The sequence below is a fragment of the Boleophthalmus pectinirostris genome, unplaced genomic scaffold, assembly GCF_026225935.1.
Source record: "Boleophthalmus pectinirostris isolate CB_2022bp ecotype Guang Dong unplaced genomic scaffold, ASM2622593v1 HiC_scaffold_3, whole genome shotgun sequence".
NCBI classification, from domain to species: domain Eukaryota; kingdom Metazoa; phylum Chordata; class Actinopteri; order Gobiiformes; family Gobiidae; genus Boleophthalmus; species Boleophthalmus pectinirostris.
Genome location: NW_026571299.1, coordinates 22,992,092 through 23,009,577, shown reverse-complemented (window position 1 = coordinate 23,009,577; position 17,486 = coordinate 22,992,092). Strand labels below are relative to the sequence as shown.

The following is a 17,486-nucleotide window of genomic DNA, read 5'->3' as shown; positions in this document are numbered from 1 at the left end:
TGATTTAAGGGCGGCTGCCAATCTGCGCTATCAACCCCTCCGACCACCGCCATCACACACACTCCACTTTCATACTCACCAATGTGGGTGAAGTGACTGGGGCCCCCTGTGGCTCCTGATTTTCCAGTGGTCTCCATCCAAGTCCTGACCAGACCCGGACCTGCTGAGCTTCTGAGATCTGACGGGATCAGACTCTGACAGGCCGGGATGTAAACGTGCCAAGAGCAGGAGTTTGCTTTCATACGTGACAGTTTGTTCTGCTGCGCTCTTCCTCAGGGTCACGTGTTGTTGCTGAAATCAAACTCTTGGTCTGAAAAAAGAACCTAATAACATAAATTATCGGAAGACCAAATGAACCTTATTGGACCAGTCCAGTGATGTTCATGATGTTCAGGAGCCTATTTGGAGCCAGGCTCTATGTTTTGAACAGGATTTTTTTGATGGACAAAATAGTGAAAAACAAAACACCAGGATCATGTACAGCGGATTAATACAAACATTTTAACACCAAAATGACGAGGCTCACGTCCATAACACAAATGATTTAAGTCCAACAATCACATTTAAAATGCAAGATTCTGGAAATCTTTTAATAACTTGGTAGTTTCTGATTTTAAATAAAGTTAAAGGTCTCGCTGTCATCAGTTCCCACGAAGCTGATTAGCCGCAAGCTTTCAAACTGTTCACATTCATTTTTTTTTAAGTCTACTGGAAAAACGGAAGAAAGTGAGTTCTGGCAGTGGAGGGTGAGCGCTCACTGTTGAGCTCCATAAATAACTTTTTTGAAGGCACCACTTCAGGCCAATGAAATATTATTGTTAGTGCAGAGTGACCAGATTTTCAAAAACTGGGACACCCCTTGGTTTATGGTGACGGTAATAATAAAATTGTGAACAAGTGCGTAATAGGAAAACTGCTGTGCACTCAACCCATTCATGACTAACAGTTTTAATCACATTTTCCTTGGGTTTTGTTCATTTTTAAGCAGCTTTTCTGTATTTTACCTAAACAAAAGACAGTTTATGTCTCTCTTTACTGTTGACAGGGATCAAATTGGTTAAAAATAGAAACACCTGGGACATTTCTTGTATAAAACTGGGACAAATCAGTGGTTTTGTATAAATGTGCTGGGACAGAGGACACAGGCTCAAAACTGGGACTGTCCCGGGTAAACAGAGACATCTGGTTACACTACGTTATCGATTCTACTGAAGACACTTAGAGTTACATTTAAGATAAGCCTGTTCGTTAGGGGAAGTGTTGCCTATAAGCTATATTACATTAAATTAATGAATAAACAATAATAATAAATAATAAAATAATAAAAAATAATGATAGGCTCAGTAAACGATATTGTTTATTTGAAGAGTGTGTGGGGCTGCTGCTACGGAGTCAGTGGCCAATTAAAATGTCAGGAGAAGATGTCAATTCAAATTCAACTCGTGGGCCAAATCTAAACTCCACCAAAAAAAAAAAAAAAAAAAAAAAAAAAAAAAAAACAGACAAAAAAACACTTGCTTTAACTGATGTGCTCGGCTCATGCGGGCTTTTGATTTGAAAGGACAGTCCAGAGACAAGAGACTATAGAGACCAGAGACCAGGGACCAGAGACCACGGACCGGGCGGAGAGGGGCTGGCTGGCGCAGAAGGGCGGGGGCAGAGGAGCTGGAGGCAGGCGCAGCGAGGAGAGCGACTCGGTGAATGGACACAACAAGTGAACGAACTGTTGCACCGCGGAGAGAACCATGACAGGATAGAGACGGAAAATAACGCTCGAATTGCGATCGAAAAGACGAAATGTGAGCTTTTTCCTCACCGTAACTCCGAAGACAGTCCGAGCGCGCGCTGCCATTGTTGTCTTTTGGAGAGCAGCGGAGACGCGCAAAGAGTTCTGGGTGAATAAGTTTTTAATCTCGGCGTTAACGAGACTTTGGAAGAGCAACAAGCGGGCTCCGGAGCGTCGTGCTGCAACTTTGACGGGAGCGGGAGAGGAGAGAAGAGCTGAGCCGCGTTTGGAGACAGTTTTCCCGTTGCGGTTCCTCCAGAAGCTGAGGAGAAAACGAAAAGCGACAACCAATAATAATCGGACGGAGTGAGTCAATTTTGTTTTTTATAATTTTTCATAAACATGTTTTACACAAATTGCACAAAATCGAAAGTTTGAAGGCGCTATTATTTGCGCAATTTCAAGTAGCATGGTAAGGATACAATAATGACAATTTACTACGCTACTTTTACAACTTTTTAACCGAATTTTATTGATTACTCATATACATATCAGATAATAAAGGAAATTAAAAGGTATTTGTAAATTATAGTTTATAGGTGTAGTTTTAAGGCCTACGTTTCTACATAAAAATATCAGATTATTGTGTAATTATTGTCACATACACTTTTTAAAATTGCATTAATAAATTGTTAATAAAACCATTTCTTATTACTTTATTATAATTGCTTTTTATTTTATTTTATTTTATTTTTTCTTCCACAATATGTGGATGGATACAATGTTTTTTTTTGTTTTTTTTTTAATAAAGATTGAATTAAATATTGTCTAAGTATAGAATTATAACCTAAGATGTTTAATTTTGTGCTTTTTTCTGTTCTGTTTTAGATATTTCTGACAATGTCGTCAGTCGTGAATCTACGTTAAGACGATTCTTCTACAAAATGGACGATAAAAATACACTCTCCTCTTCGCTGACAACTCCTCGGGCGCAGAGAAGAGTGGACTGAAGTAAATCTATCCTCCAAAACAAAACAAGCGTCACTGACTTGCAGGCCGCAGACAGGAGCAGACAGGTGCAGACAGGAGCAGACAGGAGCGGAGCCAGAAGGAGCAGACAGGAGCAGATAAAAGTAGACGGGGCAGACAGGAGCAGAGCCAGAGGAGCAGAGCCAGAGGAGCAGACAGGTGCTGACAGGAGAAGAGCTAGAGGAGCGAGCAGGTACCGGCAGGAGCAGACAGGAGCAGACAGGAGCTTTCCCCCTGGCTGTGGACGCTCTGTTTGTCTGTATGTGCGGTTGAGATGGACTCCTGTGGGAATGACCCCACCTGACAGCGCTGTGCTTCAGCAGCTCCTCCTCCTCCTCACGCACACAGGCCAGACTCAGGCTCGACTCTCTGGCCGCTCTGTGGAACCAACAGCAACGCTCAATTTGCTTTATTCAAGTGTATACAGTGGATACTGTGCTGTTGATGAAAGTGAACTATACGGATACAAATCAAATGGAAAAGCCTCATAGTGAATTCTCGTTAGCTGTGTCCTGATCCTGAGAGCAGCACAGTCTCTTCTACAGTGAATCCTCACACACTTGAGTAAACTGATTTCCTGCTGTGTAGTCTCTGCCCTCAGACTTCAGCCTGGCCGGTACAAGCGTCCCAGCGAAAGGCGAGGAGGACTTCCTCACGCTGGCCGCGTCTCGCATCAGCCGAAGGAAGCGCGTGATCGGGGCGGCGGTGGGCGTGGCCATGGTGCTGGTGCTGCTGGTGGCCATCCCTCTGCTGGTGCACACCACCAAGGCAGGGGGCAGCGGGGCGGGGGGCACGCACTACGAGATGTTAGGCAGCTGTAAGATGGTGTGCGATAGCTTCACTCCACCGCAGGGGGAGCTCACGGCTGTGTCGCCCCTGCCCCCGGACTATTCCAACCGCAGAGCCAAACAAGGCTACAGAGGCAGTCCGGGGCTCCCAGGACCCCCGGGACCCAAGGGACCCCCCGGAGACCCCGGTAAACCAGGCCCGCCCGGTCCTCCAGGGCCCGGAGCAGGGGGCTACGGCCAGTCCGTGTACAGCCCCAAAATTGCCTTCTATGCCGGGCTGAGGAAGCAGCACGAGGGCAGTGAGGTCCTGAAGTTTGACGACGTCGTGACGAATGTGGGAAACTACTACGAGCCGAGCACGGGGAAGTTCACCTGCCCTCTGCCGGGCATCTACTACTTCACTTACCATGTCCTGATGAGAGGGGGCGACGGCACCAGCATGTGGGCCGACCTGAAGAAGAACGGACAGGTGAGTCGCACCTGTCAGTCACACTGATGTTGGTGTTAAATTAAAAGACGAGATTCCCGTCAGTCTCGAGTGAAGGTGAGGGCTTAGAGTCAGGACATATTTTTTCATAAATACACCAAGTTTGCTTCATATGATTTAATGAGGAGTCATTAATAATCACATGAGGATCATCACGTGAATGCCACGTGTCATACAGTCATGTTTCATACAGGGCCCCCTTGTGGTGCGAGTAAACATTACACATTCCCACACTCTTCCCCACACTTGTGATGTGCATCTACAGTGCACACGGCCTCTGGAATACACACACTTAACATTAGGCCACTGCTGGCTTTGAACTGTTAGTTCATCTTTTGTTTGGAACTAACCTGAAAAAGCTTTTGCTTTTGAAACATTCAGATAATTTTGTGATATCAGAAGACTGGATTTAAAGTCCCATTCTAATACTATGTACCCAAATGTTCATATAAGTGTTGTGGCTGTGCTCTGGCCTGTCTGAGTGAACACGGAGCATAAATCACTCATTAATTCTGCTCAATGGGGACTGACAGTGACAGGGATCCTCCACATGTGTCTCACTGGAGCTGAGCCAAACCACAACAGCTGTGTGCTCTCCTCTGGGAGACAGCGCTTTACACCAATAAATAAATAAATAGAGAATGAGTGAAAACACAATGAAACGCTCCCATCTGGAGAGGGAACCCTGACAGGCTCAAAGAGAGAAACCACCGAACGAAGAATCAAACCAGAAAATATTGAGTGCTTCACTCTTTAAAATGGAAGTAATAGGATTTATTACACTTTACTCACTATTGCACAGTTGAAGCAATAGACTCGATACTCAATACCCATCCTGATACCACAATGATAATATCTTCATATAGATTTTCAACATTAAATGGTGGTATTTTCTTTTCTGTTCACATGTGTCTTATGTATGTGAGTAATACTCAGTGGGCTCATAGTGTCCATGTGTGTATACTAGTCTATGTGCTCTTACACTACTCATACAGCTCAACAACAAAGCTATTAACACTGACTTAAATGAGTATCTATAGTTTCAATACCAATTTTAGTATCAGTTAGTATCTGTTTTTTGATACTTTTGACATCCCTGGTTTCATTTGTGTGTGTCAAACGTTTTGGGGCAGTGGGAGGAGCTGGGATATGTTGTTGTTTAAATGATTTAAGTGTTCAATTGCTGGTTTAAGATGACATCACAACATTATATAGGCTAATAATGTTTAATACAGATGATTTGGAAGTACAATTATTTCTTCCACAAACAATATATTATTGTATACATAAAAACCTGTGTGATTCTTGTATTCGTTTATCAGTCCATATTTCAGTCTTTTTGTCAATTCTTTTGAACCAGTTTCAAAGCTAGGGCCCCATTTATAATCTAGGGATGACTTCAGGGGTGTGCTATTTACAAAAAGTAAAATTTCCTAAATACAAATAAATGTTGTCATTTTGCAATAAAATAAATACATAACTTTAAACAGAATCCTAACATTAAAACGTAACATTGTAAATTTGAAAGGGAAATCGTATCGTGATCATGGTATTGGTATCGAGTATCAAATCTATTAATTACTATTACTATTAAGTCAAAATCGCATTTGAAATTGTGAGAGGGCTCTGGCCGCAGACCTCCACCCAGAGGAGCCTCACCTTACGTCCATCCACAGGTCCCTAAAGGTAAACAGACAGAAACCAAAAGTGCTCCACTGTTTGCTGTCTGCTGGTTTCTACATAATGCTACAAAAGCTGACATAGTTTTACACAAAGACAAACTCAAAACACTTTTCCTAAACTGTACCACTACAGGTTTATCCCTCTTCTTTACAGGTTTATTCCTTTTCTTTATGCTTCTTTATCTCAATCAGACTCAAGGCCTACAGCAACTCACACGCTCAAAATGCCAATGTTATTTGTATTTATGCAATTGTGGGCTCCATGTTACCAGTTAAAGATGTGTTATGTTTGTGACAAATTTTTTTAAACTGTCTCTAGAGTAGAGACAACACACATACTTTCAGATTAGGACTGTTTTAGACAGGGGTGTAGCGGGCGTGGTACACGGGGTACACCCTCCACCCACTTCTCCTGATGTGAGATATAAAAAAATAAAATAAAATAGCTACAACTTAAATGTCAAATGTTTGTGGAGCTATGGGCAATGATGAAAACAACCTGCATAAGCTCATGATATCTGCAGAACTGTCCTATAGAGACTTGAACCAGGACTGAACCAGGACTGAACGAGAACTGAACCAATACTGAACCAGGACTAAACCAAGAATGAGTGTTGGGACGGGCCTGTGCCCGCATAGACCAGGAATCAGGTGACCGCCCCACGGGGCTAAGCAAAGCCGTTGCCCGATTGCGCTTTACAGACACCCTGCTCCACGATCAATCCTGTTTTAGACCTGGTTTAAACCTGGTTTAGTCCTGGTTTAGTCCTGGTTTAGACCTGGTTTAGTCATTTCATTCATTCATTTATTTATTTATTTATTTGTTTGAGCCAGGTACGACAAAATTCAAACACAATAACAAAAACTGTGATATGTACATTAACTTATTTGGGACCTGGTGCTCAAAAGGAGCAAGATGAAGTTTAAAAACCTTATAGAGTACTACCTCAATTGTTTTACATAATCACATGGTTTATAACACCTCTGGAGTGCGTACCTGTCATTATGCATAAATATACACACATGTATACAAAAACATATCCACACATACATACATATACATGTATACACACTTGTACACACATACATACATATACGCATCATATATATCCAGTACATATACTCAGTATAAATGTTTATACACATGTGCATAACACACATATACACAGTGTTGGGAAGGTTACTTTTAAAATGTAATCCCCTACAGATTACAGATTACACACCCCAAAATGTAGTTTGTAACGTAATCCATTAAATTACTTAAAGTGAGTAACGTAATCTGATTACTTTGGATTACTTGATATTGTCATGTTTTTTTAAACGACATGAATGTAGCAACCACATCCTGAAAATTCTTGTTTGTTGTCTTCAAATTGTCTGAGCCCAAGTCTCCATGAATAAACAACTGTTTGCTGTAGAGAAACAAAGACCACGACATCTTAATATAAGAGGTTTTGTCTGTTAAAAGACAGAAACAAGATCAGTCTTTCCTTCACCATATTAAAAAATATTATTGATAGAGAAATTATTTTTTATATGAGATCAACTTAAATTATGTCAACCTACTGTTAGGTGTCATGTTGTTTAGACCTGGTTTAGTCCTGGTTTAGTCCTGATTTTTAGACCTGTTTTACTCCTGATTTTAGACCTGGTTTAGACCAGGTCTAGACCAGGTCTAGATCAGGTCTTTAGTTCTGGTTTAGTCGTGGTTTAGTCCTAGTTTAAACCTGGTTCAGTCCTGCTTTAGTCCTAGTTTAGTCCTGGTTTAGTCCTGGGTTAGTCCTGGTTTAGTCCTGGTGTTAGTTCTGGTTTAGAGGCGCGGTTTACGCGAGAAAACACAGTCCACACGCGGCGCACGAGACGGCGGTGTCCACGCAGTAACTACGGAAGGAGACGTGGGCCGTGGTTCTCAGGTTGATGACGATGATGAAGGTGTGTGTTTGTGTGTGTTTGTGTATAGGACGTCGTGCAGATATTATGAGTCTATGCAGGTTGTTTTCACCAGTGCCAGTAGCTCCTGTTTCACATTTAAGTTGGAGGCGATTTTATATTTTGTTTTTGTTTTTTATATATATCTCACATCGGCGTTTGATGACGTTTCCATCGCTCTTATTGTCGCGTTCTGTTTGGGTTTCCGGCAATAAGTGGAATTACCGAAATAAAAAAATAAATAAATGGGATGTAGCACAAAATGTGAAAACAGGAAAATACCGCCTTGTAATCCACTTATTTCAGCAAAGTAACTGTAATCCAATTACCACTCATTGAAGCAGTAACTGTAACGGAATACAGTTACTCATAATTTGTACTCTGATTACATAACGGCGGTACATGTAATCCGTTACTCCCCAACACTGCATATACATACATGCAGAAACATATTTTCGTTTATGGTCGTACATACTAATAATAATGTTAATGTAGGCACAAACTTTATCATTTATGATTGTATAAAATAAACAGTAATGAGAATGAAAATTTAAGGATTTTTGTTGTCGTTTATGATTGTACAAAATAAAAGTCCTGGTTTAGTCCTGGTTTTCAATGGTTCGTCACATCGATGAAGTCACATAAAAAATCCTGTCACTTAAAAAATTACATCACTTAAAAAATCCCCACTACAACACATTTTAGAAATGTATTGGGGAATAAATGTGCAGTATGTGATTTAAACTGCATTGAAATGAGCTTTTAATAATATTTAATAGAAGGAACGAGGGCAAAAACTGATTAAAAATCTGTCATTAATTTCCTTATAAAGAGTAAACTTGTGAAAAACAGTGAGGGTCAGTTGGGTGGAGGTGGATCCTGGTGGAGGTCTGCTGGGTGGGGTCCTCTGGGTGCAAGTCCGCAGCCACACTCTGTTGGAGATGTTTGTATATCCTGACAGCACTAACACAGTGAGTACAAGTACAGGAGAGCAGTTTCCAGTTGGTTTGGAGCTGAGAGGAGAGGAGTTTGATGTAACTTTCTAAAAACCATCAGATGTGAGCAGGTTTGCGCTGACAGCAACGTGAGGCTCCAGACTGCCGCCCTGCTGGGAGATCACGGACACGCTTCAGTGGGCTCTGTTAAAACGCTTTAAATAAGAGTGTGGGTGTAATTCAAGAGGGACCCCGCTCCGAGCATCTGCATACATGTGTTTAATCTCTAATTAGGCTCTGTGTTAACAAGGATGGAGTGAACGCACGCAAATATGAGATACTAGTGAGGTCTCAACAACCTGCTGAGGGAATATCAAATGATACTCCATGTAAAGTGGAGCCAAACAAGACTAAACCAGGACTAAACAAGACTAAACCAAAACTAAACAAGACTAAACCAGGACTAAACAAGACTAAACCAAAACTAAACAAGATTAAACTAGGATTGAACAAAACTAAACCAGGATTAAACAAGACTAAACTAAAATTAAAGCAAGACTGTATACTAGGAATTAACCAGGACTAAAGCAGGACTAAACTGGAATGACTAAACTTAGACTAAACTAGGACTAAAACAGAACTAAGCAGGAGGACACAAACAAGACTAAACCAGGACTAAACCGTGACAAAACAACGACTAAACAAAGATTAAAGCAGGACTAAACCAAAACTAAACCAGGACTAAACAAGGATTTAACAAGACTAAACCAGAAGAACTAAAATGAGACTAAACTAGGACTAAACCATGACAAAAACTAGACTAAACCAGGACTTAACAAGATTAAACAAGGATTTAACAAGACTAAATTAAGACTAAACTAGAACTAAAATGAGACTAAACTAAGACTAAACCAGGACTAAACCATGACAAAACAAGACTAAACCAGGACCAAACCAAGATTTAACCAGGACTAAACCAGAAGAAGTAAAATGAAACTAAACTAGGAGTAAACCACAACTAAACCACAACAAAAACAAGACTAAACCAGGACTAAACCAGAACTAAGCAGAAGGACACAAACAAGACTAAACCAGGACTAAACCATGACAAAACAAGACTAAACCAGGACTAAACCAGAACTAAGCAGAAGGACACAAACAAGACTAAACCAGGACTAAACCAAGACTAAACCAGGACTAAACAAGGATTAAAGCAGGACTATTTACCAGGACTAAACCAAGGCTAAACCAAAACTAAACCAGGACTAAACCAGGACTAAACAAGGATTAAACCAGGACTAAACCAGAAGAACTATAATCTAAACTAGGACTAAACCAGAACTAAGCAGGAGGACACAAACAAAACTAAACCAGGACTAAACAAGAATTAAAAAGACTGAACCAGAAGAACTACAATGAGACTAAACTAGGAATTAACTACGACATGCACTTTAATTATCAGGATTCACGCTGATTGTGTTGTGATTGTTGTGTGTGCGCTCTGAAGGGGGAGTGACTTAGCACAGAGAGTAATTGGAGTTGGAGCTCAAAGCACCAAAAACGAAATTAAAGCAAATTTTCAACACGGTCATGTGAAAATGTTATATATGTGTTATTCCCCCTTTCTAAAGCAGATCGATTCTATAACATGGACTTTTCAAAACTTTTAACCATGTTATAGTTGTTCCTCTTCTCAACTGCTGAAGTTGTATTTGGAGTGATTTGTGCATGTTTGAGCAGTCTTTAATTGTTTATTTTCAAGACGCTATATTGCAAATAAACGCTGTTTTCAGTGCCACTGTCACACGGCCACTGTCACATACTTACTTTCATTCTCGGCAGCTTGGGCAGTCATTTCTAGCCTGATTCATCAGCTGGTTTCAAACCATCTGAACTCACAGCATTAGAATTCATTCGCTCAACGGTAGGCGGATACTTTTTTTAATTTAACCAATCGCTGCTGTTCTGTCGTGATGTATGTAATGCACTGCTAATGGGGCTAATCCACGTATCGTTCGTTCATTCGTTTTTCAATATAAAACCAAAAATAAGAAAATGAAAAAAACAACTATTTTCTTCATTATTTGTCTCCAAAACCAAAATGAAAAAACAGATCATGATTTGTTTTTTCAGTTTTCGATTTTGTGTTTAAATGAAAAATGAAAAAAACAGATAACGGACGTTTCCCGTTTACGTGACTTCTGTGACTGCGATGCCGAAATTTTGCACCGCATACCAACTGTACCAGGACTGATCCAGGTCCAGGACCATACTGGGACCAGAGCGCACTCCAAGCTTTGACTTTGCGGGGTCTGAGCCTCAGCTTCGAGCTCCGGCCTGCCATGGGCTCTGAGGCTCCGGTCTGGTTCCGAACTTGGATCAGTCCTGGTTCAGTCCGTACGGGGTGCAAAAGTTCGCCATCGCAGTCACTGAAGTCATGTAAACGGCCGTTATCCGTTTTTTCCATTCTTCATTTAAACACAAAATCGAAAACTGAACAAATTGTTATCCATTTTTTCATTTTGGTTTTGAAGACAAATAATGAAGAAAACTGTTGTTTTTTCATTTTCTTATTTTTGGTTTTAAATTGAAAAACTAATGAATGAATGAAACACGGATTGGTGATAACTGGTATATTAAGCTTTTCCCAATCCCGTAGGAAGAAGGACAATAAAGTGTTTCCCCTTGATAAAATTCACCAAACATTCTCTTTGTTCCGGCTTTAAATCCTCGATCTCTGGAATCGTTGCCAACACAGAATATATGTCTCTTCGCTGATTGGCTGGTGCTCGGACTCACACTTCCGGGATTTTTGCGAACTGTCTAGTGTATTCTGATTCCTGATCTAGTCACTGGAGAGAAATGAAATTGAGCAGAGGCACTAGGTGGTGCTAGTGGCTAAGTAATTTTGGTACAAATGCATGTGGAGTTTTGTTGTGATGACGTTGTTGTGGCGGCATCAGTTTTTCAGTTTTCTAACTCAGAAGTCTGTGCACTTGTTTCTTTGATTAAGATGTTTTAGATGAATATTGTGTTTAATGTGACAGAAAGATCCACAGGTGTCATAGGTTATAACTACAGAGCAGAGACAAGCCAAACAACAAAATGCATGATTCACTTTTTATTTATTTATTTTTACGATCAGATAATAAAGTGACTTGAGTCCAGATATCGAGCTTCCTGTTGCGTTGATGAGCTGCAGTGGGCGGGTAAGTGGACATCACGCTAAATGCCATCTTTAATTTGCCCCTGGTTTGGTACACATTGTCATTCCCGTCATCTCTGCATCTTAAATCTTTTATAAGCTTTAGATTAGCTATTCTCCGCTCCACCTGTGCTGGCCTTTTTACACATCTCCTGTACCACACTGGCAATCCACTTCCTACATTAATTATCTTTTCCATCAAATAAATTATTTAACCCAATTCAGAGCCAATCGGTCGGGTGATATTGGACAGCGCTGTTTTCCTGGGGGCAGATAGAAAGTGAGAGTTTGTGAATTGGCAGAAAGTAAATGACAAAGAGGAGAGGACAAAACATGCAGCGCTTTGTGAAGGAGGAAGAGGAAGAAGAGGAGGAGGAGGTGACTTTTACCTGTATTTGAGGAAAACTATTCAAGTATTCTGCAAAATCAACTTTTTGGAGCTTTCTACCATGTTCTAACATTGTTCCCTCATCAAAAACATATGTCAAGTTGGTTTAGATGTCATCCGTGCATGTTTCACTAATTTAGCGATCTCTCCCAGGCCCTATTGAAACCCGTCTTAGCTCTTAAGATTCTGTCTGATGCTCCACCCACAAGCCTACATCACCCATAATCCCATACAACAGTTCTCCATAAATATACAATTAGTAGTGATGGGCAAAGTGTGGAAGTGTCGGTCCCTCCCCCTACTGCTTCTCTCTGCGTGTCAATCGCTTCAGTGTGTCGAAGTGTTTCATTGGCTCAGTGAATGTTCCGCTCTGCGATTGGTTCAGAGTGCGTCAGAGTGTTCAGACCATGTCCGTGGTTTGACAAGAGCTAAACTGCTACAGTATAAAAGATGCACAAATATTTCTTTAAAATGTTGGGTAGTGAGGAGTATTTGTCATGTCCCGTTTGGTCCCTTTTATTTTGAAATTACTTACCCTGTTTTCTATTGCAGTTTACTTCCTCCCTCTTGTGTTCTCGCCTTTGATTACTGCCCCGCCCCAATGTGCTGCACCTGTGTCCCATTAGCTCCCCTTTTTAGTCTGTGTCTTGTCTTCCCCATTTGTCAGATTGTCTTTCTGTTTTTGTGGATGTTACTGTGTTTCTCAAGTCTTTTTGGAATCATTAAAACCAGTTAAAAACTTATTCGTTACTCTGGGTCATTTTGGAGCCAATCTTCGCACTACCTGACAGTATTGTGCGACGTTAGTGGTAATTTTTGGCATCTTTTGGCGACTTTTGGCGTTTGTTTCATTTTTGATGGCATCTACAAGTGGAAAAAAGTAATCCATGGTTTGGGATCACTTTGATCTAATTCCACCTAACAAGGTAACACCTATTTTCTTATTTACAGCTGCTATTTCTGTTGCTCTTTACATATTATTTTTAATCATTATTATTATTGTTGTTGTTGTTAGGTACAGTGTATGCTCTGCACACAAGTATTGTCCACTAGAGGTCAGTGTTTCTCCAAGGCCTCAGACATGTCGAACTATTTGAGACAATTTTACGACTGACGTGTCAATGCTTCACGAGGCTCCATTCGCCCATCACTAACAAACAGAGATGCACTGATACCACTTTTGAAAACCATATACAAGTACGAGTATAATCATTTCTGTACTTGCCGATACTGAGTACCGATACTGATACTTTAAACCCCCCCCACCCCCATGAACATACAATGACTAGAATGCAGATTTTATTTTTACTCTCCGATCATTACAAAATTTTATGCACAGTTAGCACAGCCAACTTAGCTGTTCCTCCAAATATCAGTGGTGAAGCTTGATGTCATGAAGCATTGACCTAACATGAGTTTTCAGAGCATCGAACACTTTAAGTAACATCACATCTGTGCTGTAGCGATGACTGGGCAGCTTGTATCTGGGCTCTAGAACATCTATAAGACACTGAAACCAAATATCGTCGACGACTGAAAATGGCTGCTCACTATCTTTGGACATTTTCTCTCGCTCCTTAAAAATTTTGGTTAAATTTGTCTGTTGACGACTTGTTCTGCTTTGGTGAACTCGTGTATTTATCAGTGCGCTATGTCTTCAAATGTTTGATTAAATTGCTCATTTTAAATGAGGTGTTTTCCCTTCCACCTCTCGACATTACATCATTTGCAATCTGCCTTACTCCTGTCATCCTCTCTGATAATAAAATACTTCCAAACTGCTGACGAAGACATGATTGAACATTATTTGCTCATATGAAGAGCCGTGTTTTGATTCTTTGTCTCCCCCTGGACACTTAAGCCGGTAGAACAACAAATGACCTCCTGAACGTGACTAGTGATGTTGTGTAGTGTCGTATAATAGTAATAGTATCAGTGCGTGGTATCGACAAATTTTTAACAAGTATATTAAGGAAGTATTGGGCTAATACCAGTATCGGTATTGGTATCGTGCATCCCTGTATACAAAAACATGATACAAAACTGTACACACCAACTTGATGCAATATGCACTAGTTTCATTAGTGGGATGCGTGTGCTGTGAAGGGGGAGTGACTTGGTGTAAAGAGAGCAACGGGAGGGTGGACTGAGAGCATCAAAAATAAAAGTGAAACTTATAAACATAAAAAGGCAACATGGTGATCTTACCAGTTAATTCTGGTCCCATTTTACGAGGAAATAAAGGCATGCATATATTTGTTTTTAACTAAACTTATTATTTCAAAAAGTATTTCACAATAACATTATTGCAATAAAAAACAGTTTACAGTTATCGAATACTGCATCTATATATCAGTATCATATAAAAAATATGTTATACTTATCAAATACTGTGTCTATATATAAATATCGTATCAAAAACATTTTATAGTTCTCAAATACTGCATCTATATATCAGTATCATATCAAACCCATGTTATAATTATCAAATACTGCATCTATATATCAGTATCATATTAAAAACATTTTATAGTTATCAAATACTACATCTATGTATCAGTATTGTATCAAAAACATTTTATAGTTATAAAATATTGCATCTGTATATCAGTATCATATCAAAACCATTTTATAGTTATCAAATACTGCATCTACATATCAGTATCGTATCAAAAACATGTTATAGTTATCAAATACTGCATCTATATATCAGTATCATATTAAAAACATTTTATAGTTATCAAATACTGCATCTATATATCAGTATCGTATCAGAAACACTTTACAGTTATCAAATACTGCATCTATATATCAGTATTGTATCAGAAACATGTTACAGTTATGAGATACTGCATCTTTCTCTCACCGTGTCTCCCTAATTGGCTTGTACAGTTTAGTCGATACCGTCCTGCTCTTATTATGATGTCATCTGAAAGCCGCTCGCTCTGGTCCATCTCTGCTTGTGTGTTTACCAGAGCTGTCGGGGCCTAACATTGGGCTGATCGATGTCTCGTCACGGCGCGGTGTCACTTAGCGGCGCCCCCTAGAGGGACGGGAGCCTCTGACAGACAGGCGGGGGACGGGGGGGAAGGGCATTTGTGTATTCACCAGAGAAGAGGCGAGGCGCTGCCGAGGAGGGGACAAGAACACACCCTCTGTTCTGTGTGAATGAAGGCAGAGGATCCAGAGGCCAGAGCTGTCACTCAAAGTCTCAACCCAACTGCACACTTGCTCATATCCAAATCTAACAAAAAAATTAATAAATGGAATAAACTTACCGGTGACAGCTTTAACGACATAATTTTGCATAGTGATGTGGTCTGCTTAATTATGGACAAATGGACATTAAAATGAAAGCCTAAAAAAAAAAGTTACTATTGAAATGTATTGTACTGTATGTAAATGTGAAAACTGGAAGATGAATATTTATTTTATGTTCCTGTTTTGCAAGTGGCTCAGATCATTCAGAAAAGAGTTTAGTTGTTTTTCAGTTACATTATTTTTAGCCATGGGACAAGATCTCGTGAGACAAAATTGCCACAAAATTGTGCACACATGCTCAAAAATCTTGTGAGGTTTTTTTCCCATGTTTTTACATTTGCATTGGATACAAAATGAAGTTAAGTACCAGCACTGCAAATTTCTCTGATCTGGCCAAGATTTTAAAACTTACAATATATCAGGTTCTTCATCTTGTTTTCAGATTTATTATCTACGTACGAGTTCTGAGATGCTTCATTCTAGTCAAGAAGTCATTTATGTCTAGAGAACTTGTCAAGTAAAATGATCTTGCTGCATGGACAGAGAATTTGATTACTTTTAAGTCATTTTCTGATAGATTTAAGTGTTTATATCTTAAATTTTGTCCAAGCTTTTTCGCAGTGTGTGAGTTACATTTTTTTTAGATCCTGTAGTCCCAAAAGGCACTGCTACAATGACTGTACAATCCCTCAGTGGTTCAGGTAGAATCCATGGCAAAAGAAGAAATTTAATTTGTCAACTGAACAAAAGTTTATTTGGTCAAATACATTTTGCAGTTCATCCAAGCTGCTTCTTCAGTTGTGGTCAGATGCTGGTGGACACTTCCTTATAGCTGCCTGAAGGGAAGAGCTAACTACACTGAAACTACTTGGTTTGGACATTTGCTCACTTACAGCTAACACAAAGCTGAAGAGCTAACTACACACACTAACTACTACACTGACTCTGAAACTAAACACACACACACTTGTTTACAGTTTCTTTTAGTTAATTAAGTATTGAACTTGCACTGAGTGTGGGGTGATATTAGCAGAATCATTCATAATCACTCAGTGCAAGTTCAATAGGCCTGTGAACTGTAAACAAGTAGGTGTTAATTTCAGAGTAGTTTCATTGTAGTTAGCTCCTCCTTTCAGCATTTTGACCAGAACTGAAGAAGCAGCTTAGATGAGCTGTGAAACACATTGGACCAATTAAACTTTTATCCAGTTGACAAATTGAATTTCTCCTTTTGCCACTGCTGCAATGACAGCAAAAATATTTAGTAAAGTAAATCAAAAATGGTGAGGCCAAAATTGGGAACTGGATTGCAAAATGTATTACTTATAAAGAAAGTCCAAAATCTCGTCTTGTCTAGTTCTTGTTGTGGAAATTTTATCTCGTCCCACTCCTAATCATTTCATATTGGACTGGAGATATAATTATTGTTTTGTAATGTACAGAAACTTCCCTCATGGATCGATAAAGTTTGTCTAATTGCAATCACAAATGAGATTGTGCGGTCGCTGATTGTCTGAGGACGAAGCATTGACCAAAGACGCCAGTGCACCAAATGTTCAGATTCCATATTTAGTTTGACTTAGATTTCACAAACTAAAACTCAGTCTGACACATGGAACTATTTTAGCTGATGACTCTTGTATTAACTTGACAAAAGTGTCTGTGTTTACATGGAGGCCACAAAAGTCCAGTGACAGCTGAAGCAGGTTTCTTTGGCGGCGGGGGCCTATAACTCATCACAGGACTCCTGTTGAGGTAGATGACCTTTTCAATAGATATATAATTCACCACCAATATGTACAGTGCCCTTTAACTGTGAGGAGCATGAATATTTATGGAACAGTGTGCGAGGGTCAGTGGTAATTCTGAAGGCACCATTATGCGGATAGTTACGGTACAGCTAACAGAGACACGTATTGGATCATTGTTAGTTTGGGTCAAGTTTTATTTACCTTATTTTTCAGACCATAAGGCACAGTATCAATAATGTTGAATTCTCTCGTCTATTTTCATACATAAGTTGCACCGGATGATAAGACGCATTAAGCGAAACAAA

General features: G+C 39.9%; 1 protein-coding gene across 1 annotated transcript in view; it reads left to right on the top strand.

The window, feature by feature from the left end:
* The first annotated feature begins 3,466 nt into the window (after window positions 1–3,466).
* Window positions 3,467–17,486, top strand: part of c1ql4b (complement component 1, q subcomponent-like 4b) — a 58,807-nt gene continuing 44,787 nt past the window's right edge. The window contains exon 1 of the mRNA XM_020923244.2: window positions 3,467–4,012. Coding sequence (XP_020778903.1) covers window positions 3,473–4,012 — 540 coding nt within the window. The 5' untranslated portion in view covers window positions 3,467–3,472. The remainder of the gene's footprint in view (window positions 4,013–17,486) is intronic.